The sequence below is a fragment of the Oncorhynchus tshawytscha genome, linkage group LG16 (assembly GCF_018296145.1).
Source record: "Oncorhynchus tshawytscha isolate Ot180627B linkage group LG16, Otsh_v2.0, whole genome shotgun sequence".
NCBI lineage: Eukaryota > Metazoa > Chordata > Actinopteri > Salmoniformes > Salmonidae > Oncorhynchus > Oncorhynchus tshawytscha.
The window spans coordinates 78,561,896-78,580,135 of record NC_056444.1 but is presented as its reverse complement, the minus strand read 5'-3'; the positions used below and the strand labels follow the sequence as shown (position 1 = coordinate 78,580,135).

At 45.9% G+C, this 18,240-nt stretch overlaps 1 protein-coding gene across 4 annotated transcripts in view; it reads right to left on the bottom strand.

Annotated features, from left to right (window-relative positions):
- The window catches only part of LOC112235199 (tensin-2), a 60,200-nt gene that overhangs the window by 29,556 nt on the left and 12,404 nt on the right, over nucleotides 1-18,240 (bottom strand). For all 4 annotated transcript variants that reach the window (XM_042299711.1, XM_042299710.1, XM_042299709.1 and 1 more), the window contains exons 2-3: nucleotides 8,899-9,004; nucleotides 8,482-8,519 (exon numbers count right to left, since the gene is read on the bottom strand). In XM_042299711.1, coding sequence (XP_042155645.1) covers nucleotides 8,482-8,519; nucleotides 8,899-9,004 — 144 coding nt within the window. The remainder of the gene's footprint in view (nucleotides 1-8,481; nucleotides 8,520-8,898; nucleotides 9,005-18,240) is intronic.

The following is an 18,240-nucleotide window of genomic DNA, read 5'->3' as shown; positions in this document are numbered from 1 at the left end:
ATGACTCTGTGACAGGGTGACTCCGACTCCCTAACGATGACCAGACAGACATTCTATTTCTATTCTACACTTCCTGTTGTTGATTTTTAACATAAACAACTTTAGACTTTTCCTCCCCAAAATAGGAGAAATGTCTTTCTTCCTGACATATTTGGGCAGCTCATCATGGGCAACATTACCCAACCCTTAACCCATCACTCCCTGTGGAGAACTCCAGCTCACAGATAAGTTGTTCTCTACACAGAGAACACGCTGAAATAAAACACTGTTTTGGTGTATTTGTGTATTTTTGAAGTGGGATTGTTCATGAAAGAGATGAGCCAGCTGTAGGTTGTTGACTTCGTGTTTGGATGACTGACAGCAACTCCACAAGACAAGTACAAGAAAGGAAGCCACAGAGAGAAACAAGAGGGGAAGCCATAGAGAGAAGTACACAGACTTCTTTATTCTGGTCACTTTGTTTTCCAGGAAATGCTTTATTCTGGGAAGAGAAGATGAAGTGCTTTTCCTGAGGGAGCACTGACAGGACAGTGAAGTAACTGTTCTGGACGACGGTGTGATCTCGCTCTCCGTAGCCGATTTGAGTAAGACCTTTAAACAGGTTAACATTCACAAGGCCTTGGGGCCAGATGAATTACCAGGACGTGTACTCAGAGCATGCGCTGATCAGCTGGCAAGTGACTTCAATTACATTTTCAACCTCTCCCTGGCTCAGTCTGTTATACCAACATGTTTCAAGCAGACCACCATAGTCCCTGTGCCGAAGAACACCAAGGTAATCTGTCTAAATGACTACCGCCCCGTAGCACTCACATCTGTAGCCATGAAATGCTTTGAAAGGCTGGTCATGGCACACATCAACACTATCATGGCCACTATCACTGTCTGGGGGTGTCCTCAGATGGGGCCACAGTGTCTCCTGACCCCTCCTGTCTCAGCCTCCAGTATTTATGCTGCAGTAGTTAATGTGTCGGGGGGCTAGGGTCAGTTTGTTATATCTGGAGTACCTCTCCTGTCCTATTCGGTGTCCTGTGTGAATCTAAGTGTGCATTCTCTAATTCTCTCTTTCTCTCTCTCTCTCTCTCTCTCTCTCTCTCTCGGAGGACCTGAGCCCTAGGACCATGCCCCAGGACTACCTGACATGATGACTCCTTGCTGTCCCCAGTCCACCTGGCCGTGCTGCTGCTCCAGTTTCAACTGTTCTGCCTTATTATTAAACGACCATGCTGGTCATTTATGAACATTTGAACATCTTGGCCATGTTCTGTTATAATCTCCACCCGGCACAGCCAGAAGAGGACTGGCCACCCCACATAGCCTGGTTCCTCTCTAGGTTTCTTCCTAGGTTTTGGCCTTTCTAGGGAGTTTTTCCTAGCCACCGTGCTTCTACACCTGCATTGCTTGCTGTTTGGGGTTTTAGGCTGGGTTTCTGTACAGCACTTTGAGATATCAGCTGATATACGAAGGGCTATATAAATAAATTTGATTTGATTTGATTTGATATCATCCCAGACACCCTGGACCCAATCCAATTCACATTTCGCTCCAACAGATCCGCAGATAACGTAATCTTGATTGCTCCCCACACTGCCCTTACCCACCTGGACAAGAGGAACACCTATGTGAGAATGTTGTTCATTAACTACAGCTCAGCGTTCAACATCATAATGCCCTCCAAGCTCATCACTAAGCTCAGTACCCTGGGACTGAACCCCTTCATCTGCAACTGGATCCTTGTTGCCTACCCACAGGTTGTGATGTTAGGCAACAACACATCCGCCACACTGACACTCAACATGGAGTCCCCTCAGGGGTGCGTGCTTAGTCCTTCCTGTACTCCCTGTTCACCCATGACTGCGTGGTCGCACACGACTCCAACGCCATCATTAAGTTTGCTGACTACACGATGGTGGTAGGCCATATCAACGATGATGATGAGACAGCCTATAGGGAGGAGGTCAAAGACCTGGCAACAACCTTTCCCTCAACATCAGCAAGACAAAAGAGCTGACCATGGACTACAGGAAATGGAGTGCCAAGCACAACCCCATCCACAGGGTTGTAGTGGAGCGGGTCGAGAGCTTCAAGTTTCTCGGTCTCCACATCCCTAAGGAATAATCATGATCCACACACACCAACACAGTTGTGAAGAAGGTACGACAACACCTCTTCCCCCTAAGGAGGCAGAAAATATTTAGCATGAGCCCTCAGATCCTCAAAAAGTTCTACAGCTGCACCATTGAGAGCATCTTGACTGGCTGCATCACCACTTGGTATGGTAACTGCTTGTCATCCGACCGTAAGGAGCTACAGAGGGTAGTGCGTATGGCCCAGTACATCACCTGGGCCGAGCTCCCTGCCATCCAAGACCTCTATACCAGGCGGTGTCAAAAGAAGGCCCTAAAAGTTGTCAGACTCAAGCCACTCAACTCATAGACTGTTCTCTCTGCTACCGCACGGAAAGCGCTACCAATGCACTAAGTCTGGAACCAACAAGACCCTGCACAGTTTCTACCTCCAAGCCATAAGACTGCTAAATAGTTAGTTAAACAGTTAACCAAACAGCTACCCGGACTATCTGCATTGACCCCCTGTTGAACTAACTCTTTGGACTCATCACATACCCTGCTGCAACTGCTTATTATCTATCCTGTTGCCTAGTCACTTTGTCCCTACCCATACAGTATCTACATATCTACCTCAAGTACCACGTACCCCCTCCACATCAACTCAGTACTGGTGCCCTGTATATATAGCCAAGTTATCGTTACTCATTGTGGATATATTCCTTGTGCAATTTTTTTCTCTCCGCATTGTTGGGAAGGGCCCGTAACTAAGCATTTCACTGTTAGTCTACACCTGTTGTTTCTCTGCCCATTGTTGGGAAGGGCCCGTAACTAAGCATTTCACTGTTAGTCTACCCCTGTTGTTTCTCTCCGCATTGTTGGGAAGGGCCCGTAACTAAGCATTTCACTGTTAGTCTACACCTGTTGTTTCTCTCCGCATTGTTGGGAAGGGCCCGTAACTAAGCATTTCACTGTTAGTCTACACCTGTTGTTTCTCTGCCCATTGTTGGGAAGGGCCCGTAACTAAGCATTTCACTGTTAGTCTACACCTGTTGTTTCTCTCCGCATTGTTGGGAAGGGCCCGTAACTAAGCATTTCACTGTTAGTCTACACCTGTTGTTTCTCTCCGCATTGTTGGGAAGGGCCCGTAACTAAGCATTTCACTGTTAGTCTACACCTGTTGTTTCTCTGCCCATTGTTGGGAAGGGCCCGTAACTAAGCATTTCACTGTTAGTCTACACCTGTTGTTTCTCTCCGCATTGTTGGGAAGGGCCCGTAACTAAGCATTTCACTGTTAGTCTACACCTGTTGTTTCTCTGCCCATTGTTGGGAAGGGCCCGTAACTAAGCATTTCACTGTTAGTCTACACCTGTTGTTTACGAAGCATGTGACATACACAATTTTATTTGTGTCGATGTTTTACTTTGTCACAAGGCGTATAGCAACACTTGTCTGTTAAAGGATGTCCATGTAGTCATAATGACAGTACAGTGGTTCACAGATGCCTAGTGAATGAGGATTCCTCCAGAGTCATGGAGAAAGTATGTGACAGGAGGAAACTGAGATGTTAAATACCCAACTAAGACGTTCAGAATTAACGTGAAAAGCAGCCAAATATGATCAATGTCTTGTAGAGAACAGCCTAACAGTGTTCAATGTCTTGTAGAGTAGCCTAACAGTGTTCAATGTCTTGTAGAGAACAGCCTAACAGTGTTCAATGTCTTGTAGAGAACAGCCTAACAGTGTTCAATGTCTTGTAGAGTAGCCTAACAGTGTTCAATGTTTGTAGAGAACAGCCTAACAGTGTTCAATGTCTTGTAGAGTAGCCTAACAGTGTTCAATGTCTTGTAGAGTAGTCTAACAGTGTTCAATGTCTTGTAGAGAACAGCCTAACAGTGTTCAATGTCTTGTAGAGTAGCCTAACAGTGTTCAATGTCTTGTAGAGTAGTCTAACAGTGTTCAATGTCTTGTAGAGAACAGCCTAACAGTGTTCAATGTCTTGTAGAGTAGCCTAACAGTGTTCAATGTCTTGTAGAGAACAGCCTAACAGTGTTCAATGTCTTGTAGAGAACAGCCTAACAGTGTTCAATGTCTTGTAGAGTAGCCTAACAGTGTTCAATGTCTTGTAGAGTAGCCTAACGGTGTTCAATGTCTTGTAGAGAACAGCCTAACAGTGTTCAATGTCTTGTAGAGAACAGCCTAACAGTGTTCAAGGTCTTAAGGCCAGTTGAGAGGCCAGAGTCCCACACCCCCAGAGGCTGGCCTGGCCTCTCCCTTCCTGGGCAGGACCGATGGCTATCACTGCCGGGACATTTCACCGGCCACCGCCAGTCAACAGCCCACTCTCAGCTATGCAGCTATCATTTCCAGACCCCAACACAACCAGGCCAGGCCACAAACAACCGAGCCTATACAAAACACAACCAGACCACAAACAACCGAGCCTATACAAAACACAACCAGGCCACAAACAACCGAGCCTATACAAAACACAACCAGGCCACAAACAACCGAGCCTATACAAAACACAACCAGGCCACAAACAACAGAGCCTATACAAAACACAACCAGGCCACAAACAACCGAGCCTATACAAAACACAACCAGACCATAAACAACAGAGCCTATACAAAACACAACCAGGCCACAAACAACCGAGCCTATACAAAACACAACCAGGCCACAAACAACCGAGTCTATGCAAAACACAACCAGACCACAAACAACAGAGTCTATACAAAACACAACCAGGCCACAAACAACAGAGTCTATACAAAACACAACCAGACCACAAACAACAGAGTCTATACAAAACACAACCAGACCACAAACAACAGAGTCTATACAAAACACAACCAGGCCAGGCCACAAACAACAGAGTCTATACAAAACACAACCAGACCACAAACAACAGAGTCTATACAAAACACAACCAGGCCAGGCCACAAACAACAGAGTCTATACAAAACACAACCAGACCACAAACAGCAGAGTCTATACAAAACACAACCAGACCACAAACAACAGAGTCTATACAAAACACAACCAGGCCACAAACAACAGAGTCTATACAAAACACAACCAGGCCACAAACAACCGAGCCTATACAAAACACAACCAGGCCACAAACAACAGAGTCTATACAAAACACAACCAGGCCACAAACAACCGAGCCTATACAAAACACAACCAGACCACAAACAACAGAGTCTATACAAAACACAACCAGACCACAAACAACAGAGTCTATACAAAACACAACCAGGCCACAAACAACCGAGCCTATACAAAACACAACCAGACCACAAACAACAGAGTCTATACAAAACACAACCAGACCATAAACAACAGAGCCTATACAAAACACAACCGGACCACAAACAACCGAGCCTATACAAAACACAACCAGACCACAAACAACAGAGTCTATACAAAACACAACCAGACCACAAACAACCAAGCCTATACAAAACACAACCAGACCACAAACAACAGAGTCTATACAAAACCCAACCAGACCACAAACAACCAAGCCTATACAAAACACAACCAGACCATAAACAACCGAGCCTATACAAAACACAACCAGACCACAAACAACAGAGTCTATACAAAACACAAACAGACCACAAACAACAGAGCCTATACAAAACACAACCAGACCACAAACAACAGTCTATACAAAACACAACCAGACCACAAACAACCAAGCCTATACAAAACACAACCAGACCATAAAAAACAGAGCCTATACAAAACACAACCAGACCACAAACAACAGAGTCTATACAAAACACAACCAGACCATAAACAACAGAGCCTATACAAAACACAACCGGACCACAAACAACCGAGCCTATACAAAACACAACCAGACCACAAACAACAGAGTCTATACAAAACACAACCAGACCACAAACAACCAAGCCTATACAAAACACAACCAGACCACAAACAACAGAGTCTATACAAAACACAACCAGACCACAAACAACCAAGCCTATACAAAACACAACCAGACCACAAACAACAGAGTCTATACAAAACACAACCAGACCACAAACAACCAAGCCTATACAAAACACAACCAGACCACAAACAACAGAGCCTATACAAAACACAACCAGACCACAAACAACAGAGTCTATACAAAAAAACACAACCAGGTCACAAACAACAGAGCCTATACAAAACACAACCAGGCCACAAACAACCGAGCCTATACAACACAACCAGGCCACAAACAACCGAGCCTATACAAAACACAACCAGGCCACAAACAACCGAGTCTATACAAAACACAAACAGACCACAAACAACAGAGTCTATACAAAACACAACCAGGCCACAAACAACAGAGTCTATACAAAACACAACCAGACCACAAACAATAGAGTCTATACAAAACACAACCAGACCACAAACAACAGAGTCTATACAAAACACAACCTGGCCAGGCCACAAACAACAGAGTCTATACAAAACACAACCAGACCACAAACAACAGAGTCTATACAAAACACAACCAGACCACAAACAACAGAGTCTATACAACACAACCAGGCCACAAACAACCGAGCCTATACAACACAACCAGACCACAAACAACCGAGCCTATACAACACAACCAGGCCACAAACAACCGAGCCTATACAAAACACAACCAGACCACAAACAACCAATCCTATACAAAACACAACCAGACCACAAACAACAGAGTCTATACAAAACACAACCAGACCACAAACAACCGAGTCTATACAAAACACAACCAGACCACAAACAACAGAGTCTATACAAAACACAACCAGGCCACAAACAACAGAGTCTATACAAAACACAACCAGACCACAAACAACAGAGTCTATACAAAACACAACCAGACCACAAACAACCAAGCCTATACAAAACACATCCAGACCATAAACAACAGAGCCTATACAAAACACAACCAGACCACAAACAACAGAGCCTATACAAAACACAACCAGACCACAAACAACAGAGCCTAGCCAAAACACAAAACCACAAACCAGACCACAAAAACAACAGACCACAAACAACAGATCCTACACAACCTGGCCACAAACAACAGAGCCTATACAAAACACAACCAGACCACAAACAACAGAGCCTATACAAAACACAACCAGACCACAAACAACAAAGCCTATACAACACAACCTGGCCACAAACAACCGAGCCTATACAAAACACAACCAGGTCACAAACAACAGAGCCTATACAAAACACAACCAGGTCACAAACAACAGAGCCTATACAAAACACAACCAGACCACAAACAACAGAGTCTATACAAAACACAACCAGGTCACAAACAACCGAGCCTATACAAAACACAACCAGGTCACAAACAACAGAGTCTATACAAAAAACACACACCAGGTCACAAACAACAACAGAGCCTATACAAAACACAACCAGGCCACAAACAACCGAGCCTATACAACACAACAACAGGTCACAAACAACAGAGCCTATACAAAACACAACCAGGCCACAAACAACCGAGCCTATACAAAACACAACCAGACCACAAACAACAGAGTCTATACAAAACACAACCAGGCCACAAACAACCGAGCCTATACAACACAACCAGGCCACAAACAACCAAGCCTATACAACACAACCAGGCTACAAACAACAGAGCCTATACAAAACACAACCAGGCCACAAACAACAGAGCCCAAACAGAACACAACAGTGTGGAAATAGTATCTTCCTGACCAACAGCATTGTTTCGAGGAAACAGAGCCAGAGCTTTACAATCCACAGAACAAGAGTGGCCTACATACTATGCCAGGTCTACTGCAGACCATTTCGTGCTCATTCCTTGATAGAAATCTTCAAAGATTAAACTAATATTAAAAAAAACAACTGTCTATGGATTTGTATTGGTTTGCTACTTTTCAAACCCATGCCCTTATCCTCTAGGGCTGTTTCCTCAAATGGAAATAGATGGTACGAAGACTGGACAGCAATCTCTGCCACATGCCATCTTCCATAACGCACGGCGCCAGCCGCTGCAGTCTGCCAAGTCTCTCCCTGCCCCTGGCCAAAGCTGGCATTCACTCCTCCATCAATGACCCTTTCAAATGGGGCTTGGGTGCAGTCGGTCACATCAATGGCTACTAGCTCATAGCAGGATCAGGGAGGGTACACTCTTAGAAAAAAGGATTTCAAAAAGGTTCTTTGGCTGTCCCTATAGAAGTAACCTTTTGGTTCCAGGTAGAACTCTTTCTGGTTCCATGTAGAACCCTCTGTGGAAAGGGTTCTACCTGGAACCAAAAAGGGTTCTTCAAAGGGGACAGCTCTAGGTAGCACCTTTTTTTCTAAGAGTGTAGAATAAGTTGGGTAAGTTACGCAGGAGTGAATCAGTTTGGAGTCTTACCTTTGTCTCGCAGTTCTTGTGAGTGGCTGTTTTACACACTGGAGAGAGAAGGATGACAACAGAGAGGGTGGGTAAGGAGACAGAAGGGAAGCATTAGTCAGGTTCATTTGGTGTATTCTATGTAGCATGTTAGCTGGTCTGAGGGTCCTTGACAACGAGCAGCTTACAGTGAGTCAGCAGCATGAGGGCTCTGACAGAGACAGAGCTAGAACTGACAGCTAAACAGGATCCTCTATGGAGGAAGAGGGTGGAAAGAGAGAGAGAGAGAGAGAGGGGGGAGAGAGAGAGAGAGAGAGAGAGAGAGAGAGAGAGAGAGAAAGCGATAGAGAGGGGAGAGGGAGAGAGAGAGAGAGAGCGAGAGAGAGAGAGAGAGAGAGAGAGAGAGAGAGAGAGAGAGAGAGAGAAAAAGAGACTCACCTCGGCAAAAGGACCCCGTGTTGTCCACACTCTGACGACACACCCCACACTGACGGTTCTTCTTAAATGTTTTCTCCTTGAAGACATGGGGCTCCCCCTTCCCTGTCTACCAACACACAGGTACACACACAGTCAGAAACCCAGTACGTAGGGAGTAGCAAGCACACACTAGAGGATTCTTGGTGTGTTTGAGTGTCAGGTGTTTTTTCTGCTCCAGAACCTCTACATGGTTGGTTGTGTAACAGAGGTAATCCTTCTAGTAACACGCCCATGATCCTACTGTGTTTCACAACATGAAATTGGCTTTAAACATGAGACTGCAGGGGGATGGGAGTTGCATGTCTCATGGCATGGTAACTAAGAAAATGTCAACATGTGAACACATGGTTGCTCTGCTCTTACACACACACACACACACACACACACACACACACACACACACACACACACACACACACACACACACACACACACACACACACACGTGTGTCCCTGTCCGTGTGTCCCTGTCCGTGTGTCCCTGTCCGTGTGTCCGTGTGTCCCTGTCCGTGTGTCCCTGTGTCCCTTTCCGTGTGTCCGCGTGTCCCTGTCCGTGTGTCCCTGTCCGTATGTCCGTGTGTCCCTGTCCGTGTGTCCGTGTGTCCCTGTCCGTGTGTCCCTGTCCGTGTGTCCCTGTCCGTGTGTCCCTGTCCGTGTCCGTGTGTCCCTGTCCGTGTGTCCGTGTGTCCCTGTCCGTGTGTCCGTGTGTCCCTGTCCGTGTGTCCCTGTCCGTGTGTCCCTGTCCATGTGTCCCTGTCCGTGTCCGTGTCAGTACACTCTATTCACCGCCTCAAAGCCAGTCTGTTTTCATTAGTCTGCAAATCAGACTGATAAACATAAAGAACCTTTGTTACTGCGGAGTGTGTTTTCCCTCTTCAATAAAAGGGCTGTTTGCACATTTTCCCAATCTCCTCTTCCGCTACGACTGGGAACTATTTGGACAGCTGACAGGAGACTGTACTTATCATGTTCACTACGCCACTGTGTGGACACCAGGGCAGGCACCATCCGCCTGCCTCACCACCCCCATCCACGGCCCCCCTCACCACTGACCCAAAGCATGCCAGGCATGAGACTAAACCCCTGGCTCTCTGACAACTAAATGTCTGTTTGTCTGTCTGCCACCATGAAGTGGACGGAGAACACAGTTTAAATAGAGACAGTGATTAACTGCAAGCCGATCATTGCGTGTGAGTAAAATACTGTGGTCAGTTACACAGACTGGGCATGGTTTCGCAACATTTCTGCGTAGGACATGATCACCACCTGGCAGACAGACAGACAGACTGCAGCTCCTGCATACTCTGGCACAGGAGGTTGATGTCACCTTAATTGGGGAGGACAGGCTCGTGGTAATGGCTGGAGCAGAATAGTTGGAATGGTATCAAATACATCAAACCCATGGTTTCCATGGTTTCCAGGTCTTTGATTCCATTCCATTTGCTCCGTTCCAGACATTAGTATGAGCCGTCCTCCCCTCAGCAGCCTCCTGTGTACCCCGGGTTGCGTTCAGAAAGGTGCAATGTACTGACTGTCGCAGAGATAAAAAGCTGACACGATTCCTTACTTTACTTTTTAGAGAGAAATCTCTGTAATTGGGAACATTTCACAACATTGTGCCATATTGAATGGATACTGACATAAGCACCAAGTCTAGGTCCAAAAGGCTTCTTAACAGCTTCTACCCCCCCAAGCCATAAGACTTCTTAACAGCTAATCAAATGGCTACCCAGACTATTTGCATTGTCCCCCCCACCCCCATTTTTACGCTGCTGCTTCTCTCTGTTTATTATCTATGCATAGTCACTTTACCTCTACCTACTTGTACATATTACCTCAATTACCTTGACCCAACCTGTGACCCCGCACATTGACTCTGTACCGGTACCCCCTCTACATAGCCTCGCTACTGTTATTTTATTGTTGCTCCTTAATTATTTGTCATTTTTCTATTTTATTTGTAATTGTATTTGTTTTTTACTTCAGTTTATTTGAGTAATTACTTTCTTGACACATTTTTTTTCTTAAAATGGCTATGTTGGTTAAGGGCTTGTAAGTAAGCATTTCACTGAGATGTGAGGAGAGGAGGGAGGAAAAGAGAGATGTGAGGAGAGGGGCAGGAAAAGAGAGATGTGAGGAGAGGAGAGAGGGAAAATAGAGATGTGAGGAGAGAAGGGAGGAAAAGAGAGATGTGAGGAGAGGAGGAAGGAAAAGAGAGATGTGTGGAGAGGAGAGGAGGAAGGAAAAGAGAGATGTGAGGAGAGGAGAGAGGGAAGAAAATAGAGATGTGAGGAGAGGAGGAAGGAAAATAGAGATGTGAGGAGAGGAGGAAGGAAAATAGAGATGTGAGGAGAGGAGGAAGGAAAAGAGAGATGTGAGGAGAGGAGGGAGGGAAAAAGAGATGTGAGGAGAGGAGGAAGGAAAAGAGAGATGCGAGGAGAGGAGAGGGGGAGGAAAAGAGAGATGTGAGGAGAGGGGGAGAAAAGAGAGATGTGAGGAGAGGAGGAAGGAAAAGAGAGGTGCGAGGAGAGGAGGGGGAAAGAGATTTGAGGAGAGGAGAGAGGGAAGAAAATAGAGATGTGAGGAGAGGAGGAAGGAAAAGAGAGATGTGAGGAGAGGAGAGAGGGAAGAAAATAGAGATGTGAGGAGAGGAGGAAGGAAAAGAGAGATGTGAGGAGAGGATGAAGGAAAAGAGAGATGCGAGGAGAGGAGGGGGGAAACGTACTTTGGTGCGAAAAGTGCAAATCAATCCCAGAACAACAGCGAAGGACCTTGTGGAGATGCTGGAGGAAACAGGTACAAAAGTATCTATATCCACACTAAAACGAGTCCTATATCGACATAACCTGAAAGGCCGCTCAGAAAGGAAGAAGCCACTGCTCCAAAACCTCCATAATAAAGCCAGACTACGGTTTGCAACTGCACATGGGGACAAAGATCGTACTTTTTGGAGAAATGTCCTCTGGTCTGATGAAACAAAAATATAAATTTTTGGCCATAATGACCATCATTATGTTTGGAGGAAAAAGGGGGAGGCTTGCAAGCCGAAGAACACCATCCCAACCGTGAAGCACAATGGTGGCAGCATCATGTTGTGACTGGTGCACTTCACAAAATAGATGACGTCACGAGGAAGGAAAATTATGTGGATATATTGAAGCAACAGCTCAAGACATCAGTCAGGAAGATAAAGCTTGGTCGCAAATGGGTCTTCCACATGGACAATGACCCCAAGCATACTTCCAAAGTTGTGTCAAAATGGCTCACGGACAACAAAGTCAAGGTATTGGAGTGGCCATCACAATGCCCTGACCTCAATCCTATAGACAATGTGTGGGCAGATCTGAAAAAACGTGTGCGAGCAAGGAGGCCTACAAACGTGACTCAGTTACACCAGCTCTGTCAGGAGGAATGGTCCAAAATTCATCCAACTTATTGTGGGAATCTTGTGGAAGGCTACCTGAAACGTTTGACCCAAGTTAAACAATTTAAAGGCAATGCTACCAAATACTAATTGAGTGTATGTAAACTTCTGACCCACTGGGAATGTGATGAAAGAAAGAAAAGCTGAAATAAATCATTCTCTATACTTTTATTCTTACATTTCACATTCTTAAATTAAAGTGGTGATCCTAACTGACCTAAAACAGGGGATTTTTACTAGGATTAAATGTCAGGAATTATTAAAAACTGAGTTTAAATGTATTTGGCTAAGGTGTATGTAAACTTCTCACTTCAACTGTATATAGTCTTAATTAATTCCTACTTAGATTTGTGTGTATTTTGTATATGCTGTGTAATTTGTTAGGTATTACTTATGAGATATTACTGCACTGTCGGAGCTAGAAGCACAAGCATTTCACTACACCCACAGTAACATCTGCTAATCACGTGTATATGACCAATAAAAGAGGCTGAAAAGCTCAATCAGGTTAGGTAATAGGTGAAATACAATTAAGGTCACTAAAATAAAGATAATGTAAAAAAAGCCTGTTCACTGAAGTTTTTAAAGTTCCTCTTTGTGACGTCACAAGGCTTTGATTTGGGTATTCTAACATCTCTAACACAAACGACGTCTTGGGCGGGGACACCAGTAGAAACATAATTCTCTGGTGTATTCGTTAAAATAAGATCAATCACAGTTTTTTTTGCGGCATCTCTAGGGTTGGGCCGTGTAGTTACCAGCTGGGCTAGGTTTAGATCATTACACATGTTTATTAGATTGTCTGAAGCCTGCATTTCCCAATCATGATTTAGGTCACCCAGGATAATAACTTTTTATTTAGTAAAAGAAGACAACAAACTTGATAACTCCTTGAGTGCATAAAGGTTAGCCGAGGGAAGATGGTAGACCCCTATAACAGTTATGCATACATTCTTACCCAGACAAGCGATTAAAGATAGCAGAAAGAAAAAAAATTGGCAAGGGGAAATGGATTTCAGTAAAGATTTTTTTTTTTTTATAAAAATGGCCACTTTACCACCTCTACCCTGTCTGTTAGCTTTGGACACATGATAATAGTATTGACTGAATCCAAGTTTCAGTCAATACTATAATGTCCAGATTCGTTTGAATTGCCCAGATCTTAATGTAATCCAGTTCAGGAACTACACTTCTAATGTCCAGATGCATCAACACAAGTCCTTTACACTTTATAAAGGCACATGGAAACTCCAACTCAAACAAGCTACGTTCAACAGGCAGTTGCAGGCCCTGTCTGATGATTGATAATGGTGTAGTTGATATGACTGTAAGATTGGTTGCCATCGTGCAACAGCCCAAACTCTCTACATGATTTGAAAACCGAAGGGTATTCAAGTTTCTGGAATTGACATTAGAACTAAAAGCACTGGGTGAGCAGCCCCCAGGGGGCTTCTCTTTTGAGCTAACAACAGCAGATCTAAGAGTGGAGTTCAAGCTAATGGGTAGAAGATTACAACAGGCAACACCCCTGGCAGTATAGACAACGGTAGGAAGATAACGCATAGAGGATGGGAGGTATTACCTGAGCTGGGCTTGCTCTGGAGAGGAGGGAAGAAAAGAGAGGAGGAAAGAAAATATAGACTAGCGTTTCTAGTGAAACTGCTCCAACAACTTGAAAACTTGGACAGATTGAGACGTTTCAAATCAACATCGGTATCTTGGTTTTCCCTATGTCGTTACAATGTTGGTCTAGCTCTCTGTGATTTTTATGATTCTTTTAGTTGACATATTTGTTGAAAAACATGCTTACATTCCTGCAATGCTCCTCGTACATTACTTCCTCTATACAAACTATTTGTTTTACACGTTTGGGATTTTCACCAGCAGGCTATATCCCACATACCTTCATGGAAAAGTAAAGTCTAAAACAGGAATGATAACGTCTTACTCATCAGCCGCACAAATACAACTTTAAACTGGGTTAAAAAAAATGCAGTCACTTGTGACTCTCTTAAAAATACCTTACAAGTACACACCAATGAGTTTCTACCTAAAAAAACAGACTGTGTGTATTCAGTCATTGTAATGGGACAAACTTTACCGTCAACTCACCGAGTGTCCTGTCTGCGCTGGGACAGCCCCCTACCCCCTCACCCCTCAGGCATCAACAGCAGTATGGCACACAAGAGGGTCCTGTTCTCTTATTTTTTGTCATCCAGCTCAGAGAACTAGAAGTTCTCCAGTCAAAGAACCGCTTTTTGAAAAGAAAGCCCTCCCCTTCCTTCTCCCTGTTTACCAGAAGCCCCAGAAGATGGATTGAAAGGAGGAGCTGACATATACACACTGATGCTACACAAATCCATCCCTACATGCTTTTCTCTCTTCCCCTCCAAAAATTGCTTGATATTTAGTTAACACGATGTGTATTTTGTGGCACACTCAACCAGACTGAACACACTGATCCCAGTGCCCAGGCTAAAGCCAGACCAGGGCCACGACTAAGGCCAGACCAGGGGCACAGTGCCCAGACTAAGGCCAGACCAGGGGCACAGTGCCCAGACTAAGGCCAGACCAGGGGCACAGTGCCCAGACTATGGCCAGACCAGGGGCACAGTGCCCAGACAAAGGCCAGACCAGGGGCACAGTGCCGAGACTAAGGCCAGACCAGGGGCACAGTGCCCAGACAAAGGCCAGACCAGGGGCACAGTGCCCAGACAAAGGCCAGACCAGGGGCACAGTGCCGAGACTAAGGCCAGACCAGAGGCACAGTGTCCAGACTAAGGCCAGACCAGGGGCACAGTGCCCAGACTAAGTCCAGACCAGGGGCACAGTGCCCAGAATAAGGCCAGACCAGGGGCACAGTGTCCAGACTAAGGCCAGACCAGAGGCACAGTGCCCAGACTAAGGCCAGACCAGGGGCACAGTTCCCAGACTAAGGCCAGACCAGGGGCACAGTTCCCAGACTAAGGCCAGACCAGGGGCACAGTTCCCAGACTAAGGCCAGACCAGGGGCACAGTGCCCAGACTAAGGCCAGACCAGGGGCACAGTGCCCAGACTAAGGCCAGACCAGGGGCACAGTGCCCAGACTAAGGCCAGACCAGGGGCACAGTGCCTAGACTAAGGCCAGACCAGGGGCACAGTGTCCAGACTAAAGCCAGACCAGGGGCACAGTGCCCAGACTAAAGCCAGACCAGGGGCACAGTGCCCAGACTAAGGCCAGACCAGGGGCACAGTGCCCAGACTAAGGCCAGACCAGGGGCACAGTGCCCAGACTAAGGCCAGACCAGGGCCCAGACTAAGGCCAGACCAGGGTCCAGACTGAGGCCAGACCAGGACCCAGACTAAGGCCAGACCAGGGCCCAGACTAAGGCCAGACCAGGGGCACAAGTGCCCAGACTAAAGCCAGACCAGGGGCACAGTGCCCAGACTAAGGCCAGACCAGGGGCACAGTGCCCAGACTAAAGCCAGACCAGTGCCCAGACTAAGGCCAGACCAGGGCCCAGACTAAGGCCAGACCAGGGCCCAGACTAAAGCCAGACCAGCTGGACTACAGTGATACTCCATAAGGGTCTTCTCCTTGGTTTTCCTTTAGACATCTTTAGATAGAAAAACAACTGTAGCTATATTTGGACCTATATGTCAACTCCTATGATTTTTTGATGTAATACAATAATAATAAAAAACCTGTGGGCTCTCCTTCACTGCAGCCAACGTGAGTAAAACATTTAAATGTGTTAACCCTCGCAAGGCTGCCGGCCCAGACGGTATCCCCAGCCACGTCCTCAGAGCATGCGCAGACCAGCTGGCTGGTGTGTTTACGGACATATTCAATCAATCCCTATCCCAGTCTGCTGTTCTCACATGCTTCAAGAGGGCCACCATTGTTCCTGTTCCCAAGAAAGCTAAGGTAACTGAGCTAAATGACTACCGCCCCGTAGCACTCACTTCCATCATCATGAAGTGCTTTGAGAGACTAGTCAAGGACCATATCACCTCCACCCTACCTGACACGCTAGACCCACTCCAATTTGCTTACCGCCCAAATAGGTCCACAGACGACGCAATCACACTGCACTCTGCCCTAACCCATCTGGACAAGAGGAATACCTATGTAAGAATGCTGTTCATCGACTACAGCTCAGCATTTAACACCATAGTGCCCTCCAAACTCGTCATTAAGCTCGAGACCCTGGGTCTCAACCCCGCCCTGTGCAACTGGGTACTGGACTTCCTGACGGGCCGCCCCCAGGTGGTGAGGGTAGGTAACAATATCTCCACCCCGCTGATCCTCAACACTGGGGCTCAGTCCTCTCCTGTACTCCCTGTTCACCCATGACTGCGTGGCCATGCACGCCTCCAACTCAATCATCAAGTTTGCAGACGACACTACAGTGGTTGGCTTGATTACCAACAAAGACGAGATGGCCTACAGGGAGGAGGTGAGGGCCCTCGGAATGTGGTGTCAGGAAAATAACCTCACACTCAATGTCAACAAAACAAAGGAGATGATCGTGGACTTCAGGAAACAGCAGAGGGAGCAGCCCCCTATCACATCGACAGAACAGTAGTGGAGAGGGTGGAAAGTTTTAAGTTCCTCGGCGTACACATCACAAACAAACTGAAATGGTCCACCCACACAGACAGCATGGTGAAGAAGGCGCACAGATGCACAATCGAGAGCATCCTGTCGGGCTGTATCACCGCCTGGTACGGCAACTGCTCCGCCCACAACCGTAAAGCTCTCCAGAGTGTAGTGAGGTCTGCACAACGCATCACCGGGAGCAAACTACCTGCCCTCCAGGACACCTACACCACCCGATGTCACAGGAAGGCCAAAAGGATCATCAAGGACAACAACCACCCGAGACACTGCCTGTTCACCCCGCTATCATCCAGAAGGCGAGGTCAGTACAGGTGCATCAAAGCTGGGACCGAGAGACTGAGACAGCTTCTATCTCACGGCCATCAGACTGTTAAACAGCCACCACTAACATTGAGTGGCTGCTGCCAACATACTGACTCAACTCTAGCCACTTTAATAATGGAATTGATGTAATGAATGTATCACTAGCCACTTTAAACAATGCCACTTTATATAATGTTTACATACCCTACATTACTCATCTCATATGTATATACTGTACTCTATACCATCTACAGCATCTTGCCTATGCCGTTCGGCCATCACTCATTCATATATTTTTATGTACATATTCTTATTCATTCCTTTACACTTGTCTGTATAAGGTAGTTGTTGTGAAATTGTTAGGTGAGATTACTTATTAGATATTACTGCATGGTCAGAACTAGAAGCACAAGCATTTCGCTACATTCGCATTAACATCTGCTAACCATGTGTGACAAATTACATTTGATTTGATTTGATTTAATAATGAATGTATGCATTGTCTGGATGTGGGGCCTAAACAGTAGTGTTGACTGGTCACTGTAGGTCCAGAGAGAGTGCATCATACTGTGCGTGACGTCTGGGCCAGCATCCACAAAGTGTCTCAGAGTAGGAGTGCAGATCTAGGGTCTGTCCATACAATCTTATGAATTATGATCTAAAAGTCTAAACTGATGCTAGATCAGCAGTTCTAGGCTGAGACACTTTGTGGATACAGGCTCTGGTCTCTGACTCTGAACATTACAACTGACTGTTGTCTTTGTGGATACAGGCTCTGGTCTCTGACTCTGAACATTACAACTGACTGTTGTCTTTGTGGATACAGGCTCTGGTCTCTGACTCTGACATCATGTAGTAAAATGATTCCAGTAGCATAATACCATTGGTAATACACCATCCCCCATCCACTATGCATCTTCACTGGTCACGATGGCAACACCCATCCGTAGCACGCGCTCCAGCAGGTGTATC